At 39.8% G+C, this 23,543-nt stretch overlaps 2 protein-coding genes across 2 annotated transcripts; one reads left to right on the top strand and one right to left on the bottom strand.

Moving 5' to 3' along the window:
- The first annotated feature begins 5,353 nt into the window (after positions 1–5,353).
- On the top strand, positions 5,354–9,399 carry dlx4b (distal-less homeobox 4b). Its single transcript, XM_042397842.1, has 3 exons — positions 5,354–6,052; positions 6,984–7,177; positions 8,808–9,399. Exons 1-3 carry the CDS (start codon positions 5,731–5,733, stop codon positions 9,060–9,062), a joined length of 771 nt encoding a protein of 256 aa, XP_042253776.1. The 5' UTR covers positions 5,354–5,730; the 3' UTR covers positions 9,063–9,399.
- A 6,413-nt stretch (positions 9,400–15,812) lies between these two features.
- Positions 15,813–18,606, bottom strand: dlx3b (distal-less homeobox 3b). The gene is made up of 3 exons (XM_042397708.1): positions 17,957–18,606; positions 16,990–17,174; positions 15,813–16,701 (listed from the first exon to the last, which is right to left on the bottom strand). The coding sequence occupies exons 1-3, from the start codon at positions 18,297–18,299 to the stop codon at positions 16,387–16,389; spliced, it is 843 nt and encodes a 280-aa protein (XP_042253642.1). The 5' UTR covers positions 18,300–18,606; the 3' UTR covers positions 15,813–16,386.
- Positions 18,607–23,543: the final 4,937 nt, after the last annotated feature.

Genomic DNA, 23,543 nt, shown 5'->3' with positions numbered 1-23,543 from the left:
TGAGGCTGGAATGTGTGTTTGGGCAAGATTTTGCGAGGAGTGTGAAAAAACAACAGAGCTGTAAACACCAAGGGTAGACCCAGACTGGCTTCTTTGTTCCAGATGTGGAGCAGGCACAGACTATTAGGGCAGCTACAGCCAAGCACTGTAACCCAATACACTGCCACTACTGTCCCACTGCCTGTCCATCAGCTGGGCTCTCAGTGGATTTATATAGACAGGTTACTGCATGATTTTGCAGTATATGAGGGTAAACTGTGTGTGTCTGTGTGTGCCAGCGCCCACAGTCAGAATTGGTACCAAATGCGCATCTGAGCCACAACCAGACGACTGTGGAAGGTTAAAGAAAAAAAAAAATCAACAATGTATAATTTAGACATATGACCGCCGTTCTCAAATGAAGCCATTTAAATTAGATGCCCCGTGTGACACCTTGCTGCAAAAATGGCTTACATGCGTATTACGGTTAACGGATTCCAGACGGTTTTTTTTTTCCCTCCAGAGTTGCCAAGGCCTCTATATTCAACCAATCAATTAAAAGTTTAAGTCCAACAGTCAGCGGCAGTGGGCGATGTTGCTGTCATCCGCTGTCTGGCAACAATTATGCCAGTGATGAATTCAAAGCTTGAGCCTAAAGACCAGACACACTCCGGCTTTTCCCACGCAACGGTATTCACTTTAAGTCACTTTAGTTTTAAAAGATAATTGTAAGTGTATTTTTTTTTTCTTACTGATTAATTGTATTATTAAGGCTATCTGTTTTCTACTTTGTTCCTGGATAGCCTACAGGCGCTCCATCTGATTTTCTTTGTAATTGTGCCAAAACGGTGACAAATAGCCTACCTATAAATTAGCTCGATTTAATTTGTTTTTAAATCTATACTTTCATTTCTAATCGGCCGATAAAAAGTGTGCTTTGAAGATATTCCAAAGAAATTCAGGTAAACGTGCTGCGTGCATGCTCATGAATAGGAGGCGGATTTTATACCGTCGAAATTAATATTGCAAATAGGGCTAAAAGAAGGATGAATGGCCAAAAAACAGGTAATGACTTGAGTTTTTTTTTTTCCAGCTGTCAAATCTAATTGCAAAATTTTGCTGAAGTACAGAAAAAATGTTTTTATGCTTTACATGTTCATTTTGGAGATATAGTTGCAGAGACATATGTTTAATAATTAAAATGAATCGTGCATTCATCAGATATTATTCTTATTTATACGATTGTAGGGCCAATAGAGTTAAATACAGAATAATACATTAGAGCGGATCAAGCCAATTGCAATATTAATTAATTAACAGCAGCTGGGGGGGAAAAAACTGGATGCATATTTTCATAAGAAAACAGCACTTGAGCGTGAATATTTTAAATACAGTCTATTATTTACAGATAACATTGGGAAATGTATACAATCCATACCTCAAATGCATTAATTTTAATAAGGATGAGTTAATTAAAGGTGGACACAAGTTGAAAAATCTTAATTAAGATTAAATCCTAATTTAATAAATTAAAAATATAAAAAATACCTAGCATTGTTGCCTAAAAATATTATAGTTGGACATGTCATCACCACAAATATATCACAATTATTCTTGATTGACATGCAATTATACATAATGTTTATTTTAATGGCAAAATTTTAAACACAAATCCATAAACAGAGTAACTAATAAGTCAGTCAATCCGTTATATATTTCAGAGGCAGTGTCCATGTTGAAGAAATAAATCACATTACATAAATTACTCAAAGTAAATTACATGATAAGAAATAATCCAATAAACATGTATGTTCCTTTTTTAATCAGCTGTGTGTAAACATTTGTCTGTATGTGCCAAGAAAGCTCACACATGAGTGATGTTGATCATGTAACACTAGTGAACTCTCCAGACCCTCAGAGGCACAACACACTCACACACACACACACAAACACACAAACACACACACACACACACACACACATCAGCAGCAGCAGCAACGTGGCTGCACTTGAGGAATGAGACGCAGGGCCTGTGCAGATATTAGTGTTCCTGCGTGATGGCGCCTGGAGGAGAGATTTGGCCCTTCATCCTCTCTGCAATGCTCCGCCTCCTCCTCTGCCTCCCCTTCTCTTTCCTGAGGCAGAAAATAGTCAGAGAAAAACATGAATCCTGTTGTTTGCATTGGCTTTTGTTGATGTAAAAAGGTATTGGAAAAACAGCCGCCTTGTAGAGTGGTAGGTGTTTCAGGATAGTGTGAGCCAATCACAGACACCTGCTTAAAGTGAGGGAAGTGCAAAGAAAGGCTCGTCAAGCAGAATGAGAGATTTTCATGAAAAGAAAGGAAGGGAAGCACTGGGCGGAGGTGAGTCCATACAGACAAAATAATAACATCCAAAAGTGTAAAAACATACAGAAAAAGCCGATATAGATGATGAATATATTTGGTTTCATTCAGGTAGAAATGGGCAGAATTGGGTTCTTTTTTTAAAAGACGTTTCCATGTTTCCCACGTCTTGTCTACACTTTGATTTCACCTGAGTGATGCCCTTCTGGTGGGATAATTGTGTCAAACCACACCTCAGCTTCAAGCCCATCAGAGTGCGCTGCTAAAATAGGACATGTGGGCCTTCATTCGTGTCTATTATGCAGTGAGCTGAGCCTATGATAATAAATTCTGGCATCCTGTCGGGGTCATGGACTGTCAGCCTGAGTAGGCCTCAGCTCAGCCCCAGCAACAGAAGGTTACTTGTAAAACATGACGTGCCAGTAGGGAAGATCACAGCTGCGGCAGTTGCCTGGGAATGTGCTCTTGGTTTGTACACAAAGAATGCTGTCACTCTGCATCAGAGCTGCATGATGGACAAATTCAACTGGTATGTGTGTGTGTGTGTGTGTGTGTGAGGTGCGAGAACATACACATCCATGTCAAACACACCTCTGCAGACGTATGCCCATGTGCACTGTTGCAGCAGAGTAGACGCCAGTGAGTCTGGGTTGCATTCAGGAGTGTGACTGTTTTAAACATCATCCCTTTGCGTGTATTAAGAGAGCCACGGCGAAGACCCATCCCTGCCCTATATGACTGCAGGGCTTGCCTTTGTTCTGCACCCGTAATACAGACATAATTACAAGCCTGAAAGAGCCTCCTCTCCTTGCTTTCTCTCTGTGTCATACACCTCGTACATGCCCACACCTTTGCTCTGCATGGTTTTGACAGATATTCACATCCAGGGCTCAATCCCCTTGCATTCAGCCGCTGAAGTGCCTCACAAGAGAGCGTGTGCGTATACAGTGCGTGTCTGCAAAGCTTTGTGCTTTGTTTTGTTTTGTTTTTTTTCCTTCATTTGGCCTTCCTGATCTCATTCATGTGTCAAAAAAGGTTGTTTTTTCCACTGAAAAGACTGAGCTCTAAATGCAACACCTGCTCTTATACTGCAGCAACCTATCAGTCAATGCTAATACATAACTGCCACCAGAATCCCAACACCAATAAATTCCTAATAGAAAACCACAGTATTGCATTCTTTAGTGATATAGTTTCCCAGGGAGGATTTACAGCTGCAAGGCCTCATGTGTGATGTCAGAAACTTGTCCCAACAATATGAAACTGGCCTCTCAGCAGCTCTTTTGTTTTATTGTGACTGAAATTTTACTATGATAATAATTTGTGGCTTTGTTCTGGCTGGCTGCTTGGCTGAGGCCTGTGGGGATCGGGAAGCGGTCCAGCCCCCAGCAGGCCTTTTAGTGCTGCTGGATTCCCAGTAGTTGCAGGCAGGGTAGGACATGACCAAAATGACGGGGTTGGACAGCAGCTCAGCACCACGCTCAACCCACCAAACACTCTGTTTATAATTTGACCATAGCTTACATGTGATTTAGCTGAAGGCTGCACATGGTGACTCTATCAGATTTGATGGAAAAAAAACACACACACACACACTTTTAAAAATTGAAAATATAGCCTCAGTAGCAGGATATCCACACTTTTCTCTCCCCTGCCCCCGGTTTGTTTTTCTCCACCTGTGTATTCACTCTGGTAGAGAGCCAGTCAATAGACAGGGTTGCTCTTTGAGCCTGTGGTGACCATTTTCTCTCCCACTCCCACACTGTATCCATGTGCACCTTGTGAGTTTTGCTGACTCTGCAGTCTGCACCACAATCCCGCCCTCTTTTGGCAGGCTTGTGTTTTCCCTATATTAGTCTTCTTTACTTCATGAACCCTGACATTTAGTCAGAAATAATATTAGTGATATGTGAGCTGAGTATGTTTGTGTCATATAAAACTGCCAGCTAATGATGAATTTCATACAGTCATACAGATTATATTGATGGCTACAACAGCTTTGCAGAACAACTTCATTTAGTAGTTTTTTATTGCTTCAATAAATGTTTGGTGTTCTGATTCAATCATTTAAATTAATGAACATTATTAAATGTATATTCATCAATTCCCTACTAGGAATGAAACCATTTTTGTAAATTAACTGCAGACAGTGTCATCAGTAAGCTTGGGTCCTTTATAGTTGAAGCTAAGAATGAAAAGTATTAAATGTGCAGTAAAATTTGCCAGTTTGTCCTCCAAAAACAGGCACAATGAAGCTTTTATGAAGGTGTGGAGTAAATATCTTTGGTCTGTTGATAATAAATTTTTTGTCTTTGATTTTTCAGCATGAAAAATTCTGTAACTTCTATTAGATGCAGAATTAAAGGAGGAAAATTCCAAATAATTATCACGAAGTTTTTAGTGTAACTGCAGTCTCAGAAACTCTTTATTCATTTTTAATTAGCCTGCACCAGAGAGGAAAACAGTGTTTTCGTACAGTGGTAACAATTAAATATTCATCTGTTTGTCCTCTATTCGATTCTGCTGATGCCAAGTTTTCAATAAATTTAGCGAATTATTTCACTATTAAAACTATTAATTAAATAGAAGGAGAAAGGCGGGATCATTTTGGCGTAAATTATGTGCAGGATATGAAACAATGTCGGGTCACATTTTATTTATTTTATCAGCACCAGATAAGGCTAATACTTTTATTTAATTCTCCTACATTAAGCATTGCTTTTATCCATTAGAAAGCATCAGAGATGTTTTTTGGGTAATTATCAAACTTTGCCTTTTGTAGCTCTAAATTTTCACAGTAACAATATAAGATTATATTGTAAAAAAGTAAAGGAAACTATTGCTCTGTAATTATTAGCCAAATATTCTACAACGTATTAAATCTTCTGAAGGAAATATAATAATATTAATTCTACTCTTTCTGCATTGTCATTTGATAGAGTTCATTTCATTCTGAGATATACAAGAATGATATTTCTACCTATGTCCAAATAATAGATTATTTCATAATCTATAGAAGGAGGTTCCTCCTGGCTGAAGAGCTGCATCCTGTATCATATGTTAATGAAGTTAATGGTGGAGCTCCGGTGACAGCTGGCTGCTGAAGACCAATCAGAGAGCTCGCAGATGGAAGGCAGTATGTTTGAGGCTCTGCAGGCAGGAGGTGTTTGAAGAACCATGTCAGCTCCTCCAGTGATGTAAAGAAGGATCGCTTTCGCTTTTATTCGATTTTCGCCTCCCAAACGGTTGTGAACATGCACATTGTAACTTATAACCGCGGAAAACTTTTTGTCACGAGAAATGCATTGGACATAAGTGTGGATTTGCTCCAGCTTTTTCTCGCTGTCCGACAGAACTCATGAAAGCCTCTTCAGAGCGACGGGTTTATGGACTCGCGTATTAGCTAATGATGTCTGTGGGTTTCATGCCTGACAGTTTGAATGCCTCAGATCCCTCCAAATCGGCATTTTTAGAGTTTGGCCACGGACATCCGGCACATCAGCAGCACTCCCCCGGACTCTCTCACATTTACCCCGTCCATGGCTTGCATGCTGCTGGGCATTCCCAGCACGAAAGTCCTTTTCCTGCCAGCGCGTCCTATGGCCGATCTTTGGGCTACGCCTACCCCGGCGCGATGAACACTCATCCCCAGTCTGCCTACATGACCTACCAGCACAACAATCACAGCAACAGCAGCAGTCTGGCCCACAGCAGATTAGAACAGACAGGTATGTGAGAAAGTCAAATCGAGCTGGTCTAAAATGCTGTATCATTAATGGCTGTAAAATTATGATCCTACAACATGCTCACGCGCAATTACGCACAGGGCGCACAATTTCCTGGCGAGAAAAAATTCTTGATGTTCTAGCAAGTTACCAAAAAATAGAATTTTCTTTGCATAACATGTTATATTGAACGTGTAAGGACGTTATAGACCTACTCTCATAATGTCCAAACAAGGCCCCAGTATTCAACCACTAGTATACCACTCATGTTATATAATGAAGGCTGATGGTGCTATTAATTTTATTGACCATAATTTTCTGTGGGTAAGTCCAATTATGGCCCGTGTAGCCGGCATGGGCCTACCTCAAGAACCAATTTTTACCCTCATTGTTAGTGCACATAAAAAACGATTCCAGAAAATAGAAATCCTTCGTGGTAGTTCTCACTTTGAAAACGATTCTTCTTGCATTCGCTGTAATATGAAGGTGAAACCAGGGTTAAGTTGTTGTCAGTACTATTTGAATCTCTCACTAAAAACATGGAGCCTAATTTAAGGTAGACTTAATTCAGTAAACAAAACAATTATGGCCATGATGCTTTCGTGATATTCAAGTAAAACACGGATGAGTTAAGTTAGTTTTTGCGTTCAGGCTCTTTTGTGTTTACAGTATGCATTGTAAGGCCTGTTAGTTGCAGTATTCAGGCATCATATTTCCTGTTTGTATTGCATCTGAAAAATCGAGCCTTTCATCAGTGCTCTCCTGTTGTTTCAGAGGTTAAATTGTGTTATCTTAAAAACAGGAGACCAGGAAGTTGAAAATCTGTTCAAATGTAGCATTTGTCACTTTTTTTTACGTGCAGCCTGAAGATGAAATGTTATAAATCAAAGCTCCTCTTGTCTTAACTCATTTTGTTTTCTGTTCCATCTACCAGATCGCGACAAGTCCACGATCATTGACAGCAGAGATATTCGTCTAAATGGCAAGGTGAAGAAAATCCGGAAGCCTCGGACCATCTACTCTAGCCTGCAGCTGCAGGCTCTGCACCAGCGCTTCCAGCAGACCCAGTATCTGGCCTTACCGGAGCGCGCCGACCTGGCGGCAAAACTGGGGCTCACCCAGACTCAGGTGGGCCTTCAACTCACACAGCAGACCTGAGTGGACACAGAGAATGTTTAGAGTCTATATGCACTATATTATTAATTATGGTATAGGCTAATTCTTATTTTTTCAAATAATTATTTGGCACAAGCGTCGAGCCTGCAACATTTATCATTTAGTGACTTATTAGAACTTGTAGAATCATTTTCTATAAGCTTATATTTTGTATTCAAATGTCTTGAATTAATTCATCCTAAAGCAGAGTGAAAACAAAAATTCTGGGAGACAGAGGGTGTTGTTGGTTAATTGCCCAACACGGTTGAGAAGGAAATCTCTTATTTACTCTATTATTAAGGATCACAGCAGGTCTGCACATCAAATGAAAAACCAAAATTGTTGTGATTTGTAACTTAATCCTTTAATGCATGCCTTATTTACTAGACTTAATTTCGTGGATATGTTTCCTTAGTCAACCCTGGTCCTTGAAGTGATCTGTGTGAATGAAGCATGACCACAGCTTAAAAAAAAAAATTAAATCATCAAAAGTTAAAAAAGAAAGAAAGAAAGAAAGAAAGAAAGAAAGAAAGAAAGAAAGAAAGAAAGAGAGATAAAAGCAATTACAAGGTTGCAAAATCAGGGCTGAATCAGGAAGAAATTATGCAAGAGGGTATTATTCATGATACCTTATTAAACCAGTTTTATTTGTTTATTCCACATAAACACACACACACACACACACACACACACACACACACACACACACACACACACACACACGATCCAATACAATATATACGCACGCATTATGTGAATTAAATGTGGGGAAATATGGCTGAAATATGACTGCATGCATGCGTAAACATATTTTGGAGGCCAAACAGGTGCACGTGTCGCTGTATCAGTCTCAAATGGGACAAAAATGAAGTCTTCACGTGGCACCTTGCTCATTATCTTGCCCTCCTTCCATGACGAAAATGACCATGTTGCCTGAGTTTCGTTTATAGTTTCAAAATATCAGATAAACAAATGAATCCACTCTGTCATCTGAGCTCCCTCCTGCGCATTTTTCTTAATCCCTCAAGACTTATCTCAGCAATTATCTCCCATTTATGCCGCCTTGCTGTTGCTCGGATGTTTACAGCTTGATTCAGAGGGCTCTTTGATGATTTTTTTTATGAATATTCACACCATTGTTCTAGTGTAAAAATAGCCATTTGAATCAGCAGAAATTTCAGTGACCCACCACAGCGCAGATTTATTATCCAAGCACTCTTTGGGCTGTTTTCATTTCACAACAATACTCTTAGTCTCGGCTTGTTGCTGTCACACTCATGCACCATTGGACTCATAAAACAGCGAACAATAAGAGAGCTCAGCTTTAATGGAGTACAAGTGCCACTCAACCAGCTGCCTGAATGGGCTAACAATACACCAATAGGAGGCCTCGGATTTGCAAAAAAAACACAGAAAAGATGCGAGTTATGAGGAGTTTTCCCTTTTTATTGTTTACAATTTTCACTTAAGGCCAATTCTGAAAAGTCTATCGAGTTAAATTTGGGGAAATGTGCTAATAAAAAGCCATTCACAGTATTATTTCCTTTATATAACTGCTGATTGTTAACCACAATGACAATTATGCGCATTTTTGTCTTTTTAGGTGAAAATATGGTTTCAGAATAAGCGGTCCAAGTATAAAAAGATCATGAAGCATTCCAGCGGATCAGAGGGGGAACATCTCCACAGCACCAACTCCATCTCTCCCTGCTCGCCCGGGTTGCCTCAGCTTTGGGAGGTCTCCATGGCGAACAAAGGAGCACCAATGCACCCAAACAATTACATGAACAGTTTTGGTCACTGGTATCCAAACCACCATCCGCATCAGGACGCGATGCCCAGGCATCAGATGATGTGAGTGGATTGTTTTTCGTGTCGTGCAGGCCAAGTGCGCGGCCTTTGAGCGCACTCAGGCTACACTGAACTCGCCCTGTAGGCCTCCTCCCAGTCACAGCCGACAGAACTGAAACGTGTGTTTAATAGAACTTGTTCATATTCATTGTATTTCGTGTGTGTTTTAAATGTTTTTTTTCTCTCTCTTGACTATCCGCAAAATTCGACCGGGCATCAAACATATTTTTTAGATTTGTTATAATGTCACTGCAACTTCTGTTGCACGGCCACAGCTCACTGAAATGTGGACTTAGTGTGTGTGTGCAGTTTAATAAGAGACTCTGGATAAAGGCTTTTTTTAAAAAAAATAAATAAATGTGTGTGTGCATGGGTTTACTTCAGCTGCATTGTCCAACAAATGCTAAAAGCGTTATGCAAATAAATAGCTGTTGGATTGACGTCATTATGATTTTCTTGTTTCACTTTACTGATTGGATGGCTGCTTCATCGGTTCAATGTTTCTCGGTGTCTAATATTTTAAATGACAAATAGTTGAGTGTTTGATTCTGTTCATCCAACTGTGACAGAGACGCTGACTGCTTATTGAAGTCTAGATTAATGGCAGCCGGATTCAACTGTGAGACATAATAGTCTCATGAACAAAAGCTGGTTAAGGCGTTCCCGATCTGCAGATAAATTATATATGACTGTATCAAGGTTTGTTAAACTACAAATCAGCCTGTGTGATAATTCATAGCTGGGACATCAAATATTATTTTGTTCCATCAACACTTAGTGCGCTGCGATGGATGAAAAACCTCCACATCTGCTTCAATTTGGCTGTTAGAGAGACAGTCAAGTTTTGCCAAAACATATTGGGATTCATTCCTGATTAGAAAAAGATCTTTTTCTGCTTATTTTATCGAATGTTAATTTTAGTTGGCAGAATTTTGGGATGAGTTAGAGCCGACAGGATACCCTCTCTTTAAAGGAAAATAATTCTCAGGAGGAATGGTGAACCAAAAGGATGCGGCGCGCCACCTTTACGCACGGTGGTTGTGTTCAGTGTTTAACTTTTACGCACTAGATAAATGGGTTGTGGTGATAAATGTTTCTCAACTTGTATATTTGAATTAGAAAGTCAATGTTACAGAAAAAAGACATTGTGATATTTCAAAAAAAACACACACACACACAAAAAACAACAAAACCAAAACAAAAAACAACAACAAACTCCCCCCAGCTAGGCTGCGTTTTGTCCTTTCTTTAACACAAAGTCTATAATTTACACTGAAACTAAAACGACATTTGAAGCAACATCCCTCTTTTCGCTATCCCCCCTTTCTCACTCGAAAAACACGTGCACTGAGGAGAGGAGGGGGCACGTGCAAGCCAGCATTTTAACGATATTTTCCTTCATTTTCGTCTCGAGTGAGCTCAAACTGCAAACTCGCCGTTGTTATAATGAAATGATAAATGCCCGTGCTATCCCTCCAATAAACTGCGGCTGATATATAGTCGTTTGCACTGATTTGCACATTCTGGCGCTTATACTGTTTAAACACAGAAAATTAGTTATTTATATCCTCGCAAACACTTTTGCCGCAATGTGGCCTGATGCTCTTGATTAACAGAGGGGCTGAGCACTGATTAATGAAGCTGAGTAGCGCTTTAAAGACACATCCAATGACTTCTTTTTATCCTTTTCATTCATCACTCTGCTGTCTTGGCTGTCTGGTAGACATTAGATACAATTTGTCTGATGTCACACACGAGGATTAGAAAAATAACCAACCAATCATACATGCAGTTTTCATGGCAACGCTTTCTCTTAACTGAGTTTAGCAACACTGACAGTTATTAAGAGCCTACATTATATTTCTATTACAGGTGTAGTTCTTTATGTGTGATGTCATTTTAATGGATGATGACATCCAATAACTTTTTTTAAGGGTTTTTCACACTTCTTGCTCCAACTTTGCAATCATATAATGCATGCAAGATAAAGCCAAGTCTAACCATAAATAAATATGAATATAATTGAGATCAATGGGGCTTTAATTACATCATTTAAAAAACGAAAACACACTGTTTAATTACAAAGCCTCACACATATTAGCTGCTTGACTGCATTCATAAATAACATGGTTAAAGCTGCAATCCTCACCACTCCACCAGAGCTCTCAGTCAGCCATGCATACTACATACAGTCCTGTCTTACCTCAGTTAAGAGAACTGCAGTCTTGTCCAGGAGGTGGAGAGCCTGCCTGCCTGCAGTGGTGTTGCTCTGAAGAACAAAGACACATCAGAGCCCTGTGTGTTTTCACTCGCTGTTTTTCTCACATAACGACACGCATTGTGTTACATTAACATCTCCTTCTTTATATATACACCCTCAGTGCCCTTGCCTCATTCCTGATCATTATGTGCCTTGTTAAACATGCGGGCCCGAGGAAGAAGAGGCTGAGCATTGCTGAACCAAGTGACGGGGCATCAGGGAAAATTATAGGCAATCTCACATCTCCAGATTAGAATAATGGCTTGCGGAGTTGGACAGACGGAGTAAGACCTTTCAAACGAGGGGGGCCAATTATCATGCAGGCAGATTGAAAGGAAAGTGAAAAGGCTCCTCGTGTAATAGACAAGCTGAGAGAGAGGGGGGACGGAGATGGGTTGAAGGGTAATGATAAAGGCAAGTCTGAGAGTATCAATGCTGTGGATGGATTATCAGATACGAGGTGTCTGATGGGTTTTAATTGCAGGATAGCAATAAGAGGGGAAAATAGCTTGTTATTAAATCCCAGTTGCTTTAAATGAGCGAATGGCAACGCAGGTCTCTGGGGTGATTATTGTTATTAACTTGAGTGATCTGACATCTCGGGTAATTGTGAGCAGCTTCCCTGTTAGAGAGAATGGATGCATGATTTGGTTTCATCTGAAGGAAAGCTCGACTTAGCTTGGGGCATAATGCACACTTCTGGAGGGATTAAAATCGGAATACAGTTTGGCAGGCAGAAAGGCATGCTGGAGGACACACACACACACACACACACACACACACACACACACACACACACACACACACACACACACACACACACACACACACACACACACACACTGAGGTTGGATTCAAAACACAAAAACGTGAAAATGCAGGAATAACACACCGCCATATAACTCTTTATCTATGTTCTCTCTTATTCTGTTACATTTTAATGCCTGTGTTTTTTGCTGAAACCAGTGTCTGGAGGCCGCATTTGCAGTTTTTTAGGTCAAGGTGAGCTTATGCTGGAGCAGCACCGTCACCGTTTTATCAGGATGTGATGAGATTGACTGGCTGTGAAGCATCAGCACACACCCCGGCCCATTCAACACAGCCCAGCCTAGGCCTGAGGTCAGCCAGGGTTCTCGGGTCCACAGCTGTCAAGGATGCCTTTCTCCCTTCATTTCATCCGAGTTTACAGCAAAATGGAGACAGTGAGTGATCCTAATGCAGCAGAGGCTCGGCCCGGGCCCGGGCTATGTGTTGGACAGCTGCTGGAAGTCTTTCCATGCGTGCATTTTTGCTTTGCTGAAGAGCTCCCGACCTCCATCTCAACCCATATCGCTGCACCCCAAGAGACAAGTGCTGACACCACGCTGCTGACTGTTGCAGGCGGGGAGAGGAGGAGAGGGGCTTAGAGGGGCACCGGCTCTATTTAGGGTGATCACATTCAAGTTCAACAGTTCACCCCCACCTCCGTGGCTACTTACACTTGTTAATGTTTTGAGATGACATATATGGACATATCTGACAGCCCCCACACACAAGTGCAGCCTGTAGCGAGCACACGTTTGTCTTCGGCACAAATGTTTCCCCTGACAACCGCAGCCGAGGGCCACACACGCTGAGGGAGCCACCGAGGGGGGATCGTATGAACTCTTGATGAGATTTCATTGATATTAAAAGGCAATAGTAATCATTCTGCTTTTGTCACATCAGCAAGTTGAAGCGCAGTGCACTTACATGATGACTGATACTGTAGACAACTGGTGTTGAGTTCAGGAAAATAAACCAAAGGGAAGACATTAGGGAAATAAGATTAGTGATTGTGACACATTTTTGTGGCAAAATGATGAAAGAATGTGTGTGAAGTTTGGTAGAAATGTGTACATTAATTTTTTTTGGAATAAATTAAATGTCAGAGGTGTCAAAATCTGTCAGGGAAATATCTTGATTTTGGTCCAAAAAGTTTTATTGTACATGTCACATAACTGAAATCATAAGGTCAGTAGATAAATAATGCTCTCACGTGATCATATGAGAGAAATTATGTGGAATTTTTTCTAAATATTTTAATAACAGATGCAGGACTGAAATTATGACAAACATCCAGTTGAATTCATCTTAAAAATAAATCTAATAATTAAAAAATATTATTTACATTATTAATGTTCCCATTAGATGCCTTAAAATCCCCAAAATGTGTATAGGCTTTGTCAACATTTCCTATTAGATTAATAGATAGATTAATCAAGGTATTAATTATTATTATTATTATTGCTTCTAATAAATAATTTCTTATTGTAGATATATGTAAAAAAAACTTTCTTCAAATAGGTATGTCTACCAAAGGTATAAAATGTAAAATTATTATTATTATTATTATTATTATTATTATTATTATTATTATTATTATTATTATTATTATTATTAGCATTATTCGCATTATTGGCATTATTATTATTAGCATTATTGTCATTGTTGTTATTATTTCATTAATGGCCATAATAACGCAGTCATATGTCTTATTCCAACATATTTTTCTATTAAATCCCATATTGACAAAAGTGACATTATCTAATTTAATTTTATTTAAAAAGATCTTTTTAAAAATGAATTCATGGCTTCAGATGAACGTTTTAAAATGTAAGGTATAAAATGTTTACCCCTGTAAGTCAGAGCGTTAAAGCTCTAAAGTTTTAAGGCTCTGACATTATTGTAATGACACTATGTTGCAATAAAGTTTCATATAGTCACACCTCCAGTCCCGCGCGCATGCCAATCCAATTACAAAAAGCCGTAGAAAAGGTTATAAAACCTCTAAAGCCGTGAGTACATTTTCTTTAAGTGCGTAATGGCGCCTTGGTGGTCCATGTGGATAAGGTCGCTATTAGCAGTTTCTCCATCATGTCATGTTTTTATGCAGCAGATTTAAAAATGCTTTGTGCGTGTGTGCGTGTGTGTGTGTATGTGTGTGTGTCTGTGTGTGTGTGTGTGTGTGTGTGTCTGTGTGTGTGTGTAGCCAAAGTGAGCGGTTTGTCCAGTATAGCAACGAATACACAGAAAGGTTGTTTTTTTTTGTTCTGTGACTGTCTCATTGTCGCTGTCATAACAGTCATTATCGAGGTAGTTGTCATGTTTATTTTGCATCTCTCGCCTAATTCACATCAATTCAATACCCAAGTTGCATGCGTGCAAGAGTCATTCCCACGAGGCTTTTTCACCTCTAGTCTTACATGAAGAAAAAAAAAAAGTGCCAAAATAAAGAAAATGTGTACGTTTTATCACAGAGTGGCGCATTTACTTAAATGTTGGGTAAAATGTGCGTTGTGGGATGAATCAAAAAAATCTTCTTATCCGGAGTCTTGGTTCTGTTTTCAGGAAAACTATTTGCAAAATACAATAGAATTAAATCCTTTGTCTAAAGTGAAGCAGTAAAAAATACAAAGGGGGTGTGTTTTCTTATACCTTCAATTTTGGCAGAGCTTTTATCCATCATGATGTGCGTGTGCGCGAAATCCCTCTCGGCAACAGACCTATAATTCCGCCCCCCGACCCCCCTCCACCCCCCCCAACCCCCCTTCCCTTTCTCCCTCCCTCTCTCTCTCTCTCTCTCTCTCTCTCTCTCTCTCTCTTTCCCTCTCTCTCTTTCTCTCTCGCTCTCTCTCTCGCTCTCTCTCTCTCTCTCTCTCTCTCTCTCTCTCTGCAACGCGCTGAATTCTCTCTTGTTATCAGCTGGCAACTGAGTCGTAATAAAACAGAGTGACTCCAACATGTCTGCTTGTCTGTCGCCTCACGCTGCAGCGCTTTGCACGCACCAAAACAGAGGGAGTCCATTCACCGAGCTGTGACTAATATTGCCTATACTTCCGAGAACAAAGTTAACCAGTTTTTAGTTAATGAGATAGATAACAGTTTTGATCGTTAGATTATGAGGTTAACACAGACGAAACAGATGATTAAACTCTGTTTGCATCATATGATCTTTAGGTTTCTAGTTAGATTTCTGGAGACTCTAGTTACCCCTTTAATAAGAAAATGTTTCAATTAAATACATTTTTTTAATGATTAATCAGTAAGCCTACCATAATTAAAAGTGGGTGAGAAATTATTAAGACCTAAATTTGCACGTATTACAATTAATTACTAAGTAGTATAAGTATTATATTATATAAACTTATAAATAAATCTGATTCCAATGCAATAGGTTTTTTTTTAAGTTACCCTGATTCAAGATGAGTGATCTAATTTGTTTTTATTTAATTCCAAAAAAAGAAAAGAAAAAGAAAAAAAAGTGTTGAAATGGCTCAAACGGATTCGTCACAAGACAAAGAAATATTTCCAGCACTATTTAGGCTTTAGTTTAAGTTGGACCTCGTGGATTACACAGTTAAAGTCTGCTGCTTGATCTTTCCTACATCTCAAAAAAGCCGACTGGACTGTTTATAAAGGGGCTTGACACACAACATGCAATTAACACCTTTATTCAATTGACAGGAAGGCAACAAGTGGACTAATTACATGAATATAAAAATGGGGTTTGGAAGCACCACAGTGCAGTCGTTTCGTTTCATACAAATATGATCATAGTGGTTCTGCATATAAACACATATTTACAGCCTTCGACGTTTTTGTACGAATCCATATAAATATGACCTGAGTTGTTTTTTTGTTTGTTTGTTTTTTTTGTTTTTTTGACGCGCTTTCAACCCACATGCATTATTTGGATGTAGCATGGATCAACTGCACAGTTTTATCAATATTCGGGTTGTGGCTGGGCTACTTGTTAAAAAAAAACAACTTTGCATATTCATTTACAAAAGAAGTTAAAGAAATACAACAGAAGAGATAAATAATTTAAAAAACCACTCCAGATGTCCTTTAAATACGCTGTCACAAGTGATCAGAAATCCCTTATGTGCTTTGTGAATGGAAAACCCAGGTCTGAAACATTGTTGATCATCCACAACCAAAAGCAACGTTTCACTTCAGGCCTGCTTCCGGTCCAGTCAGCCTTTGCTCTGCAGAGTCATTGTGGAGAGACCTCGTTTGAAGAAACTTGAGAGATGAATCTGCTCTTGAGTCAATAAACAGCTCCCACACTTTGCTGCGGGACTGGGTGGTGCACGGTGCCCGGGTGCTGTAGGTGTGATCCCTGCTGGTACCAGTGGTTGTTATAATCCTCCAGGTATGGCGGTGACGAGCTGTGCGTCGGCTGCGCGACCTGAGGTCTGCTGATCGGGGTGTTCTGAGGGGTGCTGTTCTCCCACACAGCCGGGGAAGGCGGGGAGTTGCAGGCCATGGAGTCGCTGGCGTTGGGACTGTGCTCCAGGGGAACCTCGCCGTTCTTGTACAGCTTCTTGAACTTGGACCTCCTGTTCTGGAACCAGATCTTGACCTGAGAGATTAAGAGTGTACATTAATATTAAAGTAACATAAAATTCAAAGATGGAGTTCTAATAATATGTGTAATGTTAAGGGTTTTCAGAAATGCTACCTTGCGTGTAACATTCACAAAAACAATTTTGTCCTATTTTATTACAAGAGTGTTTTAATCGCTGTGCGTAATTACGCATCAGAGGATAATCACAAATTGTGGACTATATTGGAAAGCAATGATTCACGTGACTCTAGCAATATGATCAATTATAAAATGGCAGGTGTCACATCGGGTCACGCAGCTTACCTGTGTCTGAGTCAGGCCGAGCTGAGCCGCAAGCTCCGCTCTCTCGGGCAGAGCGAGGTACTGCGCCTTCTGGAAGCGCCTCTGCAGAGCAGCGAGCTGGTAGCTGGAATAGATCGTCCTCGGCTTGCGGATCTTTTTCGGTTTTCCATTCACCATGCGGACCTCGGGCTCTGGCTCTTCTTTCACTAAAAAAATACGACAAAATAAATAAGTAAAAGTGACCTTTGAGTAAGACTTTTAAGCAACAACAAAATGTAAAACATAAAATAAAGTGAAGGCATCAGAACAAAATGTTGATTAGACTGTGTGGGAATTTTGGCAGCATAACATTCGCATGAAAATGTTATATTTACGAATAATTTGTCACATTGAAATGGCAAGAAGTCAAAAAATAAAATATGGCAACCTCAAAACCACCAATGACACAAAACAAACACTCAAAAAAAAAAAAAATGAAATAAATCACGCGATCACACTGTCAAATTTCCAATTTGGCAAGCCGGTGGTGACAAGTTAAAATTGATGGAGTGAATATTATTAGCTTTAATCAAACCATCATTGTTTTATGGCCAGATGTTAATAGCTGGCTCATTCCCAGGCAGGCTGTTAAAACATGACATTAACACCAGCCGGTAAGCTACCACTGAGCAAATGTTGGTTTTTAACTGTAAATACATAGTAAATCAAATATACTGGTAAGTGAATACTACTGTGGCAAGGTAAAATTTATGGGGACATGACGCCTGTAAAGAAGGCTTGTGATTTGACATTCTGTATGTCACTGCATATTTATTGTTTGACATTTCTTACACAAATGTGCTCTAAAAAACTGAAGTGAAAGTTTAAATTAAATTATAAATGTTCTCACATGCAATCAGGGCCCTTTTACAAGAATATCTTGGCCTGAACAAGTCAGAGAGACAAACACAATCGCGCTGAAATAACCGCTGATTATCTCAACATTTACCTGAGCTCGGAGGCGAGGCCTGGAGGTGATCTCTGTTGTAATGTCCGTACTGTCTGTAGCTATTTGTATAGGGGTATTCAGATTTGGTGGTGTAAGCTCCGGCAGCTCCCATTCCGTTCAGATTAAACTGGTGGTGGTAAGAGTTCATGGGCTGTCCGTATGCTTGACCCTGATAATATTCGTGATGGCCGTGGGCCGTCTGTCCGCTGTAGTAGCCCATGTCCGTCACGGAAGACTCGGGGAGAGTAGGAGAGTCCTTGGAGTTCGGGTGGCAACTCATAGATCCGGGAAGATCGGTCAAAATACTCGCAATTTTCTTCTCATACGTCTGTCCGGCGCTCATGATGAAAGCAGCCCTCCAGAGTATAGAAAGTCCACTGGTGGATTCTTTTTTTGTTGTGGATTGCGCAAAGCAAAATCGCAAAAAAGAGAGAACTGGTGCGTGTGCGCTCTTTGAACGCACGTCTTTGGAGAGCTCTATAGTCCACTGAAATTCTCCCAGCTGTAGAAACTTGGTTGTGGCATCGCTCAGCTCCTGTGACACAGAGTTATAGAGCGCTGGGCTGGATGCCGCCTTCTCATTGGCTCCACTGTTTTCCCCCCTCTTGCGCTCCAGGCGAAGTCGTGGTGAAACCCAGCCTTCAGCCAAGAGCGCCTATGCACGCATACCTCAGTGCCCGGAGTTGTTTTTCTCCTTCAGATTTGCATTTACCTGTTCGCTGGGAGCTCATGCAGCTCTGTAGGCCTTTAGGTATTGTCTGTTTAAAAAGACAACCACTTATAGGTCCTTTTTTTTCAACAACTGCATCATCTGCAGGCTGTACACACTGGCACCAAGATGTTAGAATACAATAGTAGGCCAGAGCCTCTCTCCTTAAAGCTTAATCCTGCAGCCAGACCGTCTCCTTAATGTTTTTATGCAATGTTTTCTTAACAGTGCCTAGAGATCACGCTTTATTCAGCCTATTGAAAGGCTGCCAGCCAGCCCCCCACAGACTCCTATTGTCATTCAAAGGTATTGTCGGACAGTGAACTTTACGTGAAAGAGATTGAAGAGATAGGTAAAAGACTCGTTCAACTGATATTGCCTGCGGGTAAATACCTCTACAGTGTCCGCGTTGTGTGTGTGTGCGTGTGTGTAAATGCAAATTCGATCAACACTGTTAGAAAATGACGGTAGAGAAGCGGACTTCTTCTCAGTAGACAATATTGGAGGTAAAAACAGTCGACAGTGGATGATTTCATTCTGACAGTATTTAGAGGAATAGTTTTCTGAAGAGAAATAAGCAAAACATTGTCACACTTTAAGGTTAAACAATAATTTCTGTCTGTTTTTTCTGGATCTCGTTTGCTTTGAGCTGAAAGCGCGGTGCGCAGCGCGCCCTGCTGTATGCATTCATAAATTTAACTCATAGCTCATAACTGATGAACTACCGCCCTCTTTTGGTATGTTTCTGCAGCACTGCCGTTTCCTATTAAAGGGTCAGTTCACTCAAATCATCAAAAAGAAAAAAAACAATTTCCACTGATGTGATCAGGCATCCAGATAGATTCAATTTAGTCTATTATGTAAAAAAAAAAAAAAAAAAAAAAAAAAAGTCAAAATATGAATAGACTATACATTTATTTTGGTTCTCAAATGAGGACAAATAAAAGACAAACTCGCATTAATGAAAATTTTGAGCCAAATCCAGAGTTGATGATTGATAAGCACATCTCTCAAATGGATGTACTTTATTTCCCTCCACAAACTGCACTTGACAAATCAACACTTAACAGGAACATGCAATGATCTAAATCCTGAACAACAGTGAGTAGATTATCTGTTCAGAGCAGACTGGACTCAGTAAGACATGTTCCTACATTATATTTTTAGTGTCCAGTGTCATAAAGCCGCCATAGACTGTTTTATTACTAATGTTATTCAGTCTGTTTCCTGCCTCGCCATTAGAGGGCGCCAACACACAAAGTTACAGAGTGCAGTTTCATCCCAAAAGACACAAACAGAGAAAAAGATATTTGAATAGTGTTTCTGTGTGTGAAATGTGTGATTGAAGCATAAAATAAATTTGATTTCAGAATTTCAAATTCCCAATAAATATATGAGAACTTTAACATAATGACAAGCTTTTTTTAAACCATTTGTTGTGGACTGGACTCATGGATGTGTGAATGCCAGCAGGAATAGTTTTTTCTTGCTCTAAAAAAGTCTCATTTCAGTCTTTTCAGTTGAATAGTGACCACACTGGACTAAACTCATTTATGAGACTTTAAAGAGTAAAAAGCAGTGGCTTTATGTTGTAATACAAACAGAAATCTTACAGTGTCCTCTAAAATATCTGTTACAGAAAAAATCTCATCCCCAAGTGACTTTATCTTCAGTTCAACACTCAGACAAAAAGAGACAAGAACTATATCTGATCCCATGATTTTTTTCTTTTATTCAGTAGCAAGAATATTATTGATACAGTGATATTAAAGAAAGCTTTCATTATTGTGATCCATGAAAGTTATAAAAGTTTTTGTTTTTAAGTGTTTTTTAATAGCAGCAATATGTGGTTTCATCAAACTTTAAATCTCACACTTTATGCTGCTGCAAAACTACGATGGAGAAACACTAATGCAGACTCCATGACACTGGGAATTAGGAAATTGAGGCACAATATACGAGGAGATACATAAATCCCTTTTCTGCATGTGAATGTTCAGATGTGAGCCTGAATTTGATGAATCTACAGAAATGTTTTAAATAAATAAACTCACACAAATTACAAAACGTGTTATAACATCCAACATGGAGTATAACACTGTACACATTTAAAATAGCTTCTCATCCACCACTAAGTAACAATCTACCAAAATATCTTCAGTCCTGTGAATATGGGGAGAAAACATGTTGCTGTTGTTGTGAAATTGTTTTGCAGTATCACAAAAAATACAGTAGATGGTGCTTGTGTCTTGAAAATCAATGTGAAAAAAAAGACTCATTACACAAACAGACTCAGGCACCACAGAAAGTACAGTTAAAATGATTTCTGGCTGGACCGCAACAGCAGAGCCAGCACTACAACCACAACTGTCCCTGACTGACTGAGTAGCTGAGTGATGGAGTTACACCATTGGTCAGCCGAAGGCAGCCAAAGCTGGCCGAAAGCTATGTATCCCAGAATGCATTTCACACCAACCGACAGCAATCATGGATGTACTGACAGCAATACAATGGCAGAGATTAAATAGGTAGTTCAGATTTTTTGAAGCAGGGTTGTAAGAGGTAGTTAGAACTGTCGAACTTCCATATTCCTACGCGTGCCACATACTGTATTACGCCACAGCAGCACTTTCTGACCCAAACAGCTGATCTGCAGTGTAATACAGTATACGGCATGCGTAGGAATACAGAAGTATAGTCTACACCCAAAATCTGGTGCAATGTATTTTAAGTATTTTTAATGTTTTTCTTATGTGTGCAGCACTTCGAGTTACAACTACTGTATGAAAAGTGCTATACAAATAAATAAACTTAAACTTACATAAAAACAAACATCTTAAAAATGCTGGCAATGTCCATGACTGATGGTAACCAGGCGACGTACAAATTAAAAACCCTCTAGCGTTTCATACACAGGCCAGCCTTATACTGGGTTTTGACCTTGTCATGTTTTGTCTGTGCGTCCCTTTCAGCAAAAACTTTCCTCTCAGGGTTGGAATGGTGTGGAGATCAGATATTAGATATTGTTTTAAGGGTTTGAGGAATTTTTTCTTTTCTTTGACTTGACTATTGTTGATGCTAGTAGTCTTTATTATGAAATTTCATAGTCTGCCAACTAATACAAAAAGATGACAGTATTCTTGTGTCTGTTAAATTACCATGCATTTTAGCTGCTGCTTTATTGGAAAAGTATCACAAATATCACAATTCACCAACAAGAATATATGTTTGTTTTTTCCAACCATTTTTGTTTTTCTTTACAGCACGCTTGCTGTCAGGATACAACTGTGAAAAGCCTCCAGACTGTTGCATAAATATTGAAGAGACTCCCCAGCTGCAGCCTGGAGAGAGATACCATAGCCCGGTGCAGTTGTTCCTCTGTAAGATATGAATGTCTGTATAGACTCCTCTCTAAATGGATATCAGTCTTAAGGCCTTGGCTCAAATCATTTTTCTGTCAGAGAATATGTAATCTATCTTTGGGTGAAAATCTATCCCGCACACATTCTGCACTTCTTGGCAGGTCAACCAATAAAAACCCTCACAACACAGTAACATGAGACAGCTTTTGGGGACATGTTTTGCACTTTTCTAATGTAGTGTGTAAAACTGGAACAGCTGGCTTGGTTCCAACACAGGACAAAAGCTCAGACCTTGCACAGTGAAAACCAGGCAATTACACACTAACTGGGCTTTGGCCTGATCGCTTCAAAGGAAAAACAAACAAAAAAAAGAAAAAAGACATACCTTTTGTACTGTATATTACAAATGAAGCCATTTTGCCCCAGTGAAAGTAATTTTCTTCCTCTTTAAATCTTCTCCAAATCTTCCTGAGAGTCACCAGTGTGATTAAGGGAGCCCCTTTAGGGCTCAAAAAGAGCAACACTAATGGCAGTGACCCTCAGATATGATGTATGTGGCATCAGAGACAAAACGGTTCAGCAATTTTCACAGGACCTTGATAGAATGATAAAGGCTCTAGTTATCAAAGAAGTTTCACTTCAAGTACAAAATGTACCTCTCTCAAGTATCTCTCCTCTCAGCTCTCCTGTTTTTTTTATTTCAAAATACCAGCTTCAACATTCCAGTTTGAATTGATTCTCCCTCAGACTCTCCACAGTATTATAAAGTCCTCAAGACAAGTATTATGCACTCTGTTTTCTTCTGCTCTAGTGAACACTTTCTAAAAGCATGAGGGAATCAGAAAGACAATGATTATGGGGTAGAAAGTTGATTGTTCCAGGCTTTAACAAACACACAGAAATGCATTGCGCCTGCAAAACTAACACAGGGAAACACACACACACACGTATACACTTCTATAGTGACACTGAGTGCTATATTTAACCCCCCTACACCCACTAACAACTCAAACGGATCCGCTTCAGTGCAGTAATGTGCATATAATCCCACATGCACACACCTACACTGCAGAGGATGTTTAGACTTTATAATTATGAGGGGACGGTTACACCACAAAAACTAACTCCACTCATTGTTTCCTACACCCCCACAACCTTCAGCGCAATTTCATCACCCTTTGAAAAACTTCAAGGCAGCAGTATGGAACCCCTTGAGATAATGAAGCGCCACTGGCTAGTTTGTGCTGATCTGACTGAACAGTTGGCTCGCTCTGGGAGTCAGGGCACTCTCATGAGTGGGAGACTTGGAAGTCTATTAACTGCTAACTGTCTCTTTCTCTCCCCCTTGCCCTCCTTATTTGGTCCTGATTAAAGATAAAAAGAGAAAACGGCATTGAGTCAAGGACTCTGAGCCAACTGTGTAATGTAGATTTGTGTGTGCAGACAGTGAAAATCACCTGATGCTTTTTACTTCTACTCCTCTTGACCTAACTCGTGGAAATGTTCCTGGCAAAGA

Source organism: Thunnus maccoyii, chromosome 20 (genome assembly GCF_910596095.1).
Source record: "Thunnus maccoyii chromosome 20, fThuMac1.1, whole genome shotgun sequence".
NCBI lineage: Eukaryota > Metazoa > Chordata > Actinopteri > Scombriformes > Scombridae > Thunnus > Thunnus maccoyii.
Note: the sequence above shows the minus strand (reverse complement) of the source record. Positions and strands in the feature narration are given on the sequence as shown.

Bases quoted from the DNA above. Each gene is read 5' to 3' on its own strand.
- dlx4b (XM_042397842.1), top strand. From the start codon at position 5,731: ATGATGTCTGTGGGTTTCATGCCTGACAGTTTGAATGCCTCAGATCCC. The intron at 6,053-6,983 runs GTATGTGAGAAA...TCCATCTACCAG, and splicing joins CAGCAGATTAGAACAGACAG to ATCGCGACAAGTCCACGATC. The intron at 7,178-8,807 runs GTGGGCCTTCAA...TTGTCTTTTTAG, and splicing joins TGGGGCTCACCCAGACTCAG to GTGAAAATATGGTTTCAGAA.
- dlx3b (XM_042397708.1), bottom strand. From the start codon at position 18,299: ATGAGCGCCGGACAGACGTATGAGAAGAAAATTGCGAGTATTTTGACC. The intron at 17,175-17,956 runs GTAAATGTTGAG...GTATTTTTTTAG, and splicing joins GGCCTCGCCTCCGAGCTCAG to TGAAAGAAGAGCCAGAGCCC. The intron at 16,702-16,989 runs GTAAGCTGCGTG...TTAATCTCTCAG, and splicing joins TCGGCCTGACTCAGACACAG to GTCAAGATCTGGTTCCAGAA.